At 45.0% G+C, this 12341-nt stretch overlaps 1 protein-coding gene across 1 annotated transcript; it reads right to left on the bottom strand.

Moving 5' to 3' along the window:
* Window positions 1-2131: 2131 nt before the first annotated feature.
* Window positions 2132-5033, bottom strand: LOC121826282 (uncharacterized). Its single transcript, XM_042270130.2, has 4 exons — window positions 4875-5033; window positions 4243-4696; window positions 3583-3628; window positions 2132-2379 (listed from the first exon to the last, which is right to left on the bottom strand). The coding sequence occupies exons 1-4, from the start codon at window positions 4915-4917 to the stop codon at window positions 2284-2286; spliced, it is 639 nt and encodes a 212-aa protein (XP_042126064.1). The 5' UTR covers window positions 4918-5033; the 3' UTR covers window positions 2132-2283.
* Between the last annotated feature and the right edge of the window lie 7308 nt (window positions 5034-12341).

The raw sequence follows: 12341 nt of genomic DNA, 5'->3' as shown, positions 1-12341 counted from the left end.
GTTCCACATAACAAAGGAGCACAGGATGAGAATCCACAGTCAGCTGAGGCACAGGATACCATCCTCAGGTTCAGTTCACGGAGCATCAGCCCCAGTGAAAGAATGAAGTCACTGGATGTGGCAGCCAGGTACTGGAGCAGGTCAGGAGATAACACTCTGTATCTGGAAGATTGGTGGCAAGTGCCCGAGTGGAACACAAGAAAGTCATCTCTTGCTGGAACATCCAATGTGGAGCCTCAGGACCCTTCCTCCTGATGCCTCCAGGGCCCCAGTGAACCCATCTCTCTCTCTCTCTCTCTCTCTCTCTCTCTCTCTCTCTCTCTCTCTCTCTCTCTCTCTCTCTCTCTCTCTCTCTCTCTGCTTCTCCATGTGTGATCCCCACCATGAGCCCTTGGGGATTATCCCAAGAAAAAGCTGATTGGAAAATACCATCCAGAAGTCAGTTAGGAGCAGGGTTTGTGGTGGTAGTGGCAGCTGCAGCAGTTTGTGTGTGTGGAGGACTGGGGATGGTCAGGAAGGAGGAGGGGGCCTCACTGGTGTAGGAACTCTTCTTCATACAGAGAAACAGTGGAAGCCAGAAGCAGCCAGGAACTCAGGCTCCCTGAAGACAATCTGAGGCCCCTGGAAACCACTGCTTTCACTCCACCCTTACAAGACCGAGAATAGTTTTCAGACTATTCCAAAACCCCTGGGACTATAGAATATGCACTGAGCTCCATGGGGTCTACACAGACTGGGTCCAGGGGCTGTGCTCAGACTTCATTCCTCCTTCTAGAGTCCCTTCCTGCTCTTCCTGACCAAAGACAAACAGGGGATCCATGGCTGTTGCATCTGTCAGCTTGCACATCACCATGTACATCATATCTCGTGGAGAGCTCAGGGTGGAATTTCTTTGCAGTAGGTGATGGTTAGTACAGAGACCCACAGTTGGTCCATGTGCACCAGCACACAAGAGAAGGTGGAGCACTCAGGTCTAATGGGACATCTCTGTCATACCCCTTGCTCACAGGCATAGGGACCATGAGGATGACTGGTGGAAGATTCTTAAAGCCATGGAAACTGATTATCTGTACTGAAATATTATTTGCTAGACCTGAAAAGGGGAGACCTCAGGTTCAGGGCCATAGAGGCAGCCCTAGTGAAATTCTGATACCTGTTACTACAGCACAGGCTCTCAAATCAGCGTGCTGGGAGACATCATAGAGAATCAAATGCAAACTAGCAAGTACCTGCAGCAGGCAAGGTCCCTGGAGTACTCACATTCCCAGAGACTGAAAATAGACTATGGATTGCAAGGGTAGGAGAGCCTGGTATTGAGACAACACCATGGAGTAAGTTTGGGTCTGTACACCTAGGCCATAGCTTTCCATCTCACTAAGATGGACTTTGTTTATTTGGACCTGCAGCTTCACATATGCAAAGAAGCAGTATTACTCTATGCACAGACTGACTGTTTAAGAACATTGCTAGGGACTCTAGCTTGTTGACAAATTATAGCTGCAATGAAGCAAAGGTCCCCAAAACCTTGAGTACTAGGGTTCTCCAAGGCAGGTGACAAAATGCAGAGAGAAGACATATTAGTCAAGATCTATGTGCAGGCGAGGGTGAGACCATATGCTCCCTGAGCTGGAATGGAAGAAATGAGGCAGAAACCTCCCTGTGATCTGGATGGATGGATTTTCCTCTCCCCCTCAGCATCAGGACTCTGGCCAGTGTGGCTCCTAGTGTCCTGGATGTCCACAGAGAGGGTGCAATCCACACATCATGTACCCCTTCCTCCCATTGTCAAAATTTCCAGCTGGTTCTATGGCAGGACTTACTGGAGTGTGGAAGTGAACAGCCATGACTAGAAACACAATGTCCAGTGCTGGGGACTTGCCCAACCTGACATTATAAATAATTGTTCCACAGAGATGGAGTGATTGGACAAGGCCATGATGAGTGTGGGGAAAATAATGTGGGGTCAGCATGAAGCAGCATAGCACCTGGAAATCATCATCACTTCACACATCACAGTGACCACAGCGTGCCAGTGTCTCTTCCTGCCATAAATGCCATTTCTGGAATAGCCTACTATGGTTCAAATACTTACACCCACATTTTAGTAACTTCAAAAACAATGGAACCAACATACTTAGAATCCACCTCTTTATTGCTGAGATAACTGCAGGGAAGAAAGGGATGTCATGGCCAGCATGAGTGGCCAAGAAATTGGGGGCAGGGCCAGGTTCCAGGTCATCTGGCTCACAACAGAGGTGGTACTCATGCACTACTCCAAAATCTTCAGGGATCATTGATCTGGCGACCAGGTGGTGCATCAATCAGCACCACCAGTCTATTGCTTCTCCTGAAAATGGCTCTCCTGTTCCTAAACCATTCCTAGAAGCAGAAGAAAGGGTTGCTTTAGTACACTGAACTGTACCACCACTGAAGAACACATGCTGTAACCATGTATACTGGCTCAATTTTACTCACATTTTAGAACATATATGGATTCCATCCCTGGGCCAGTGTGTGCTAGGTATGTGCTCCAGGACAGAGCTACTCCCCTGGCAAAGCACCACGTTTCTGATTGCCCAGAACTGTTTATTTATCGAACTAACCCCAAGAAAGACTGAAGACCTACCACAAATGTTTACTGATTGTTCAGAATGCTGGAAGCAACAGGTTTCATTCTCATTGAAACAGTCAAAACACCCCCATGAAGCCCCTGAATTCATGTACCCCCACACCCATTCCTTCAGATATGGGACAGACCCAGAATATTGCCTCTTATGTCCACTGATATTTTAATGCATTCTTCCAGGAAAGGATGCAGGTCTAGCTCGTGAGTTGTTCCTGGTCCTTGATGTGTGTTGAAAAGTATCAAAAAAAGTTCTCTTGGATCCCGGGAGAACTATCTCAAGGCCCATAGTTGTCTGTGAAAGGCTCCATGGTGATAGCCTTTTGTGAGTATCCAGAATGCACATTTTATGAGACAAAGGGCACTTCTTCCTGATCTATGCTTCCTTCCTAGTCTCCAAGCATACTATCTATAGGCCTTTTCCCTTGTGGGCATGCGGTCTGGAAAAGACAGGGCTGATTGTAATGCTGAGCAGAGTTCACATTCATAAGCAACAAAAGACAGGTAAAAGGTCTATGCGCCATTTGAGGTTCCTGGTCCCAGTATTGGTTCAGAACTAAGCCAGGAATGTGACATTTACAGACTAAAACAAGAAGTCTGGGAAAAGGTTTTCTGAGACACGCAGAGTGAAAGAATTGAAAGTGGACAAGAACATGGTCTCTTCACTTAAGTGAGGCATGCGGCTGCACAGTCTTCAGAAGGTCATGGAGAACACACTATGTTCACCAAGGTACAGACAAAGCACCTTGGCATGTTATGTTTTCTGGTGTCCAGGTTTGCATTTCCTACCTGAGAAAATGGAGGCCTTTCGTCATCTTGAGACTAGCCTGGGTGTGGACTTGTCTGGCATCCTTAGGATACAACTTCCGGGTCCCACACTTTTGCTAAATTATCATCTAGACAACAACATCATAAGATGTGGAGCCCTCCCAGACTATTATTATTTTTAGAATACTGACCAGCACATCTTCTTCTGGCACACCCATCCATCTTGCAAGATCCTTCCTGAAGTGAAAAGATTCCAACAATTAGTTTTGTGGTAGAAATAACCTGTATAAGAACATGTCCTGTTTCCTTTTAAATGTTTGTATCCACACTTGTGTGTACACACATGTGTACACACACACACACACACACACACACACACACAGACACTATTCCTCACATCTACTTTGATACTTACTTTAGTAACAAGTTTCTTTCAGGGACCAAAATTAAGGGTAATCCCCCAAACACAGGTACCTTGTTGATGTACTTAAAATGTAAAACTTTATTAAGAGAGCTTTCACGATGAGAAGTGTTAGCCAAATTTTAATCTGAGGTGGAATCCTTCCTGCATTTTCTCAGCCACACCTCAGGCTTCTTTCTCATACTTACAGAGACTTATTTAGAACAAGCATTGTCTAAATTTCTCACTCACGCGCCACTTAAACAGGCAACAAAGCACATTCTTTCCAGTTGGACGCGGGCCCATCCCCCTACACTAGAATCCAATTTCTGCTGGAGGGTCCAGACATGGTGGCTTTGTTTCTAGAGGAAATGAGGGGTTCAGGGAGCACCAAAAGGCAGCCTGGACGCGCTGCCTGAAAACCAGGCACCTAGCAGGGCGTTCTGCTTACCTTGCTCTCAAGCTGGGGTAGCGATTCTCTTTGAAAAGACGCTCCAAGTCCTGCAGCTGAGACCTGGTGAATCTGGTGCGTCTCCGTAAAGGCACCCTGTCTCCAGCCTGGAGATGATTGATGCCCTCAGGCATTGCCGCCTCTTGCTGAGGCTGCTGTTGAACACTGCTGCCATGGCCACCTTCCGCTGGGATCCCCTTATCCATGGGGCCAGAACTACCATGGCCAGCATGTGCTCCTTCCATTTCTTCTTCTTCGTTTTCTCCCTCCTCTACCACTCCTGTGGCTTCCTGAGCAAGACTGGACTGAGCAAGCTCTTTTTGAGCAGGCTTGCTTGGGGCAAGTTCGCTCAGAGCAAGTTCGCCCTGATCAAGCTCACCCTGAGCAAGCTCGCTCTGTAAAAGCCCTTTCTTTCCTCCTTCCTCTCCAGCCTTCAGGACCACTGCATTCCCACCTGCAAGAGAGAAAAAAACACAAAGATAAAGATCTGAGCATTGTGGCCCATGGATCATTGGAAAGCCTGGTGAGGGGTCAGAGGCAGATTGGGGTAACCGAGGTGCATGGCCACTGGCCTTTCCACCAAATTTGCTTCCCGGACTTCACCCAAGTCCAGTCTTAATCATTTTACTGACCATATTGTTGTTCCTGGTGATCATCAGCACCTGGACTCAGCATCCTGTTGAAACTGTGGCAGAGCCCTGGTGAGTCTCCTTCCTGGGAATCTTTCGATCAGACCCGAGTTCCAAAGCTTAAAAGCCACGTCCTCGCTGTCTGGCGCCAGATACAGCTCTGACGCTTGCCCCGGAAGGCTTGCCTTCTGGAGACTCAGCCTAATTACAATGTATCCAATCACACATTCTGGCTTGTACAGGCTCAGTGGCTGTGGGCTTGTCCTCTGAGGTGCCTAGCCTGAAGCACGTTAGGGCTTAAAAGAGCAGGGAGTACTTTAAAAAACGCAGCGAGTGTGGTCGTGGGGGTGCGGAACCTGTGCCTCTGGTTTTCTCCTTAGCTGACACCTCTAGTTTTGGGTAAGGATGGACTGCTTAAATTCAGTCACAGGGAGTAACACAAAGACCTTCTCAAACTCAGCAAGCCCTTGAGCCCAGGTAAATAATTTTATTAAATTATGCAAATGTCCTTCAAACAAAACGCCCCAATCTTGGTTGTGGTGCCTTGAAGAGCCTTGTATGATGGCAAATATGTGGGTAGGCCAGGACAAGATCCTCCTGAGAGACTGTGCTCCCAACAGGGCTGAATTCCGCTGGTATTCACAAGCTCATTCTGATGGTGGAGACCTTTCTCCACCTAGCTGTGCTTGACCAAGGTCCTAGGGTGACTGCATCAAAAATGAACCCTGGACATTGGCTCCAAAACTGTCTCACAGCTGTGAAGGTGAAAGACAGGAGGAGTAAGCAATTCTGGATTCAAAGAATCATTGCAGGACAGGGCAGTACTGAGGAAAAGTTAGAGAAACTCCCCAGAGTAGGTTATATTCACAAAATTTAAAAGACCTCTGAGCTCTGTCATTTCATGGTTTTTGTTTTTAATTGGATCATGGCAGAGTCTGGACAATGGCTGAGGTAATTGTTAGGAGATGGAGCTCACAAGACACTGGATGTATTCTTTTATTTCTGGCAGTTTGCTTCCAGGACTCAGCAGAGAGTGATGCAGAGGGATATTCCTCTCTGATGGGTGACTCAGCACCCTAAAAGATGGATGCTTGCTGTGTAACCCAGAGGAGCTGTGGGGTGCACTATGGGAGTAGGTAACACAGGTAAACACCAAGGTCTGCAATGTTCCAATCTGTTATCTATGTGAGTCTGGAAACCAGCACCGGTCTCTGCCTTTACCCTTGGTCCTCTTGACTCTCCTGTCCCCATCTTGGACCTGGGGAAGGGACTCCACTCTGCTGACTCTTTAGGATGTCTACTGCTAGCCAGCTGCTATCTAGTAGCACAATCTTACATATTCCTGCAATGATAGGAAACCTGTACCCTAAGGAGCTTTTGTTATAGAACAGCACTGATACACGAGCCCAATCTTATAAGTTATCTTCTGTGAGGAACTCTCCAGGATTGAAATGCATTAATGAAATCTTGTGGCTCTTTCTTGTTTAGTTACATGCTCAATGCTTTAGGTCAGTGTTTCTCAACCTTCCTAATGCTGTGGACTTTTAATGTAGTTGCCCATGCTGTGGTGACACCAACCATTTTCATTGTTACTTCCTAATTGTAATTTTGCTACTGTTATGAGTCATAATACAATATCTTTGTTTTCCAATGGTCTTAGTAAATTTTTGTAGACCCCAAAAGTAAAAAGGGCTACAACCCACAAGTTGAGACCCACTAGTTTAGGTTAAGGCTTGTGATTGTGGAGTTTCTACACCATTTTCCCATGGGACTCTGCTCATCATAGTTATTATATGGGAAACCGATCTGCACACAGATTTTCCTGAGGGATTTCTTGGTCAGCATGAACACGTCCACACACAATTGCATTCACAGTCACAACATTCACAGGCAGAAACATCTGTAGCCAAAGCCTTCTCATCCCATTGTCCCATCCCCTAGAGAGAGGCTAATCTGCAGAATGTAAGAGTAGTTACAGAAATATGGAAAGCATAAAAGGAAAGTGGTCCAAAACGTTTGTTTCATAAAGCAAGTTACAGCTGTGAAGGGAAACATAAATAAATAAGTCTGTTTTGTTGATGAGTACAAGTTTAAAAAAAACTGAATCACTGCTTAACTAAAACCCAACACAATATTAAGTATACCTTAAGAATGATAAGATAATCAAATTAGCAATTTTAGAAGCAATTTATCAGCTCTAAAAAGAAAAATAATTGTGGGATCAGTATCTATACCTGGTGCCTGTGCGCCATTTTGGAGCTCATTACCTATGATGGGACACCTTGCACAGCCTTGGTACAGAGGGGAGGGTCTTGGACCTTCCTCAACTGAATGTACCAGGCTCTGCTGACTCCCCATGGGAGTCTTACCTTTTTGGAGGTGGGGATAGGGAGGTAGGTCCAGGGGGGAAATGCTGGCTGAAGCGTGAGGAGAGATGAGACGGGGATCTGTGGTTGGTGTGTAAAATGAATAAAAATTTCTTAAAGAAAATAAGAAACACAATTGACAGAATGAATTCTTTGATGAGCTTATACATGCGTAAGACATCACATACAGAAAGAATAATAAACGGGGAAGCTTTCCTAGATTTGAGTCATCTTCCACACACCCGTGGTCAGCATTGTTAGGGACACCTGACAATCGGTGAGCCAGCTGTGCCCACTTTGGCTCTCCCATGAGGCCTTTCTGGCTCACAGGACAGGATACACTGACCCCTGCACTGCCCACTTAGTCACAGCTCACTGTGTCCTTTCTCTGCTCAGCACTCCATGGCCTGAGCTTTCAAGCCATCAAGTGATAATCATGTCTTAGGCAGGAAAATCAGAGGCTGCCACCTAGTTCATCTGAACCACAACTGCTCTCTCTCTGTCTCTCCCTCTATCTTTCCCCTCTCCCTCTCTCTTTTTGTGTGTATACTGGTGTCTTGTGTAGAAATAAAGAAGAGTGAGCCCCGCTCTGAACCAGGAAAGGAATGGACAGGTCAGGGATCCTCCCTTCAGTCCTTCAACCAGCCACATGACTTTGGAGAGTTCTTGCTTAACCCCTCTGGTATGCTGTATCCCAGCAACAGGCCCTGTTTTTATTTCTGTCATGTCCTACTTTCTAATTTAACTCCGAGGCCCTGTCCTGTGCATACTTCCTGGCCTTCCTGTCTGTGTGAGCAGTTCTATATTGCCACTAGTATCTCCTATTACTGAGTTGGGATACCTGAGGGCCTCTGGGGATTGGCCTCTCTAGTGTTGGATGTGTTCCTATGGGCCGTGGAAAAAATATTTCATGTTTCAATTCATTTGAAATACTTGATATATGACATAGATCTGTTTTTATTTTTTATTTTTTTAATTTTTTTTGTTTTCTTTTGTTTTTATTTTATTTTTTTATTTTACAATACTATTCAGTTCTACATAATAGCAACAGATTCCCTTGTTCTTTCCCTTCTTGCCCCCCTCCTCTTCCCCCCAGCCAACCCCCCATTCCCACCTCCTCCAGATCAAGGTCTCCCCCGAGGACTGGGATCAACCTGATAGACTCAGTCCAAGCAGGTCCAGTCCCCTCCTCCCAAGTTGAGCCAAGCGTCCCTGCATAAGTCCCAGGTTTCAAACAGCTAACTCATGCAATGAGCCCAGGACCTGGTTCCACTGCCTAGATGCCTCCCAAACAGATCAAGCCAATCGACTGTCTCACCTATTCAGAGGGCCTGATCCAGTTGGGGGCCCCTCAGCCTTTGGTTCATAGTTCATGTGTTTCCATTCATTTGGTTATTTGTCCCTGTGCTTTATCCAACCTTGGTTTCAACAATTCTCGCTCATATAAACCCTCCTCTTTCTCACTAGTTAGACTCCCAGCACTCCACCCGGGGCCTAGCCATGGATGTCTGCATCCAGATTCCTCAGTCCTTGGATGGGGTTTATGGCACAACTATTAGGGTGTTTGGCCATCCCATCACCAGATTAGGTCAGTCCCGGCTGTCTCTTGACCATTGCCAGCAGTCTTTTGTGGGGGTATCTTTGTGGATTTCTGTGGGCCTTTTTAGCTCTTTGTTTCTTCCTTTTCTCATATGGTCTTCATTTACCATGGTCTCCTATTCCTTGTTCTCCCTCTCTTTTCTTGAGCCTGGACATGAGTGGGAGCAATGAAGGACGAGGGTCGAGGGAAAGAGAGTGGGAGATCCTAGCTGTTTTTTTTTTTTTACAATATAATTGTTCTATTGATTGATACTGTCTGATAATCATCCATTGCACCAACATAACTAGTTAAAGTTTATCATCAGGATGCAAGTATTGGAGAATGATGTCTAATAGGGCTCAGAGCCATGGGGTGTCAGTCACCTGCTGTGGGTCATGGAATGGATTCATCAGAGATAAGGAGACTCTTGAACACTGCATAATGTGATTATATTTCTCATTATTCATAGAAAGTAAACTTGGCACCAAAGACCTCTAACTAGTGTGGCTCAAGATTTGTTTGTCAGAAGAGAAGATTCTACGTCTCTGTGGTCACAGGAAGAAAATTTTAGACATCCTTGTCTATATGGATTGTATATGAAACTTTATATATAGCTGGGAAATATCTGTGGATTCCTGGCCATCAGAGTTATTTACAAAATTCCTTTAGCAAAAAAGAAGCTTCCTAGGACAGAAGCAAAATGCCTGAGGACCTTCATGGCCTGGGAGGATCCATGGGGCCTTTATATCCACAGAGATAATTACAGAGGCTGTATTGTACAGAGGTGGAATTTCTGCATCACTCTTTAGTAACATGGGAAATCTTGAGGTTCCATTGGCTCTAAAGCCCACCTTTATCAGAGATACAAGATGTTTGGTCTACTTCTGAAAAGAAGTCTACTTCAATAGACTCCTTCATCAGAGAGCGTTAGGGACAAAGGACAGTTTATAGGGCCATGGATTCATGGCTTATACAAAGCTCACTGGACAGAGAACCCAGGCTGTGTCCAACTTTTTTAAAGGGTAAAGTCATTGACATCCCTTCACACTAAAGGAAGTTTTAGTTTCTTTGGGCCAGAAAGAAAGATTTGAGGCCCCAGTGTGTTGGGGGTTACTCATCTCTCTTCTTCCTCATACCAAGGATGACTCAGACCTAACCCTTATGCACAGGTAAGCAGAGGAGCTTCACTTTCCAGTCAGAAGTGGGGGGTGTCTGATGGCCTTTTAGGAAGATGGGGGATGTAAGAAGGCCATGTCAAGTAAGAGGATTTTCTGAGCACATCCTGAGTAGAAAGGCCAGTTCAGAGATTGCTGAGGCCAAGAAAGAAAATATAACACATTTTCTTCAAAGAGGAAACATTAGAGGCCCCTTAGTAAAAATTAAAAGCCTTGAGGCCTCTCTGTCACAAGGTGAAACCATGAGGTATGTGGGCAAAGGTTTGGGTCTCATTCCCCTTAATAAGAGTGAAAACTCCCTGACTATGGTGTGCAAAATCAAAAATTTCCATAGCATAAAATGCCCCTATCATGAGCACTGAGTTCCCTATGCCCTCATGACAGCCCAAGCCACACAGAGATTTGGATCATTTGGACTCTGCTCCACAAGAGGGATTCTGCACAGCATCCAGTGGTCCCTCAACCCTGTAGAGTTAACTTACCCTTCTCCTGCCAAGACCTTGGCTATCAAATCATACCTCTGATTCTTCCTCATGATAGCTGCACACAGTATCTTTACCCCAGTGATCCCTTCTGAGACCCTGTCCAGATCTGTTCTTTCTACCATCCAAGAGTTTTCCACCCCACCTAGAGCTCCACCTGCCAAACCTCTCTCCTCTGGTTCTGTTCAGAGCGTCTACGTCATTATTGTTCCACTTGGTCTCAATGCCCCAAAGCTCATCCAGTCCATGAAGGCTTAAGCCAGTTCCACCCTAAAGCAAATTGTCTCATACATATCCACACTTGTACCCAGAAAGGAAAGCTGCTCCCAGCTTTCACCACAAAGGGCTGATGTTAATCAGAAAGGCTTTCTTAATCAGAAAATGCTGCCCAAGTTGTAGAGGAAAAGCTAAGATATTGGGCTTATTTCTGAACAAGGAATTTACAACACCCTTCTAATCTCAGGGAATATTATGGAATAAGGGGCCAGATGCATGTAAGGGACAGAAGATATGGTGAACTGCTATGAAAAAACCATTTTATAGTTTCAATATAAGTATTGAATTTACTCACAACTCCATTGACTGCACTGACATCATAGAAAAGCAGCACCAATATTAACTTAACCATGGCAGAGTGGCTCCTGGGACCCCACATTTTACCTCTGAAATACTGGATTCTGGTGGATTCTGGGTAAGAGGAACCACTATCTTCAGTTGTGTGCCCATTGCTGAGCCCACTAGACTCTGACAGATATCTGTAAACCTGTGGTCACACAGAAAACCCTGCTTAATTTCAGTGAGTCCCAAAACAATGATAATCATGAATGTGTTATAAGATCATGGCAAGGCTGGGTGGATAGGGTGTCTTAAGGAGCTAGAGGGTGAGAGTGGCCAGTATGTATTGTTAACAGCTGTAAAACTATCTGGAAACAAACTTCATGAAATTATTCAAAACCAGAGCTAGAAGCCAGTATCCTGGAAAAAAGCTGTTGCAGAAACCACAAAGGCAAAAGAGTGAGACAGAAATCCAGAGGGGACTGCACTGCAACAGAACCCACTCCATTGATGAGAGTGATAATTCACTCCTGAAAGTGAGTCTTCATAACTCTCTCCCTTCCAATTAAGCCCTACACCCCATTCTGGATCAAATTTCTTAATATGAATTTAAGCATTCCATTCAATGAGTAACAGGGGCAATAGTGCTGATGTCATGTACACTTGACAATAAGAGTTTAAATAATCCTTTAAGTAACCTTTTAAACACAGCATTAGGATTGGTGATTTGGCTCAGTGGTAATTGCAGCTGTTCCAGATAAACTGTGTTAGAACCCCAAGATTCACATGGTAGAAGAATAACAAGACTATACAACATGTACTTCTCACTTCCATGTATGTCATGGCACATGCACACTGCACCAACACACTAGAAGATAGATAGATAGATAGATAGATAGATAGATAGATAGATAGATAGATAGATAGATAGATAGACGAACAGACACGTGGACACATGGAAGGATGGACGGACAGACAGACAGACAGACAGACAGACAGATAGATAGATAGATAGATTAGAAGCATACACATATACACACATATACATACACACATACATACATGATAGATGGCAGAGACAGATAGATGTAATTATAAACACTAAATCATGGTGTCCTTACTTCTTATACTCACACTGAGCATAGTTTTGTGCCACAATTTGGGAGGCCTGCCCTTTTCTGAAGATAAAGGAGGAGTGGATGGGGGAAAGAGGGAAGGTTGGGGTGAGTGACTGGGAGGAGAGGAGGGAAGGAGGTGAAACTAATCAGGCTGGAAAAATTAATTAATAAAAATAAATTTAAAAAAGAACAGTT

This window comes from Peromyscus maniculatus, chromosome X (assembly GCF_049852395.1).
Source record: "Peromyscus maniculatus bairdii isolate BWxNUB_F1_BW_parent chromosome X, HU_Pman_BW_mat_3.1, whole genome shotgun sequence".
Lineage (NCBI taxonomy): Eukaryota > Metazoa > Chordata > Mammalia > Rodentia > Cricetidae > Peromyscus > Peromyscus maniculatus.
This window is presented reverse-complemented; position numbering and strand designations above follow the sequence as displayed.

What these genes read in the sequence shown, in the direction of transcription:
- LOC121826282 (XM_042270130.2), bottom strand. Translation starts at nt 4,917, where the DNA reads ATGCTGAGTCCAGGTGCTGATGATCACCAGGAACAACAATATG. An exon ending in TCACCAGGAACAACAATATG is followed by an intron (nt 4,697 to 4,874) that starts GTCAGTAAAATG and finishes TCTCTCTTGCAG; the next exon opens with GTGGGAATGCAGTGGTCCTG. An exon ending in TGCCAGAAGAAGATGTGCTG is followed by an intron (nt 2,380 to 3,582) that starts GTCAGTATTCTA and finishes TTCTGCTTCTAG; the next exon opens with GAATGGTTTAGGAACAGGAG.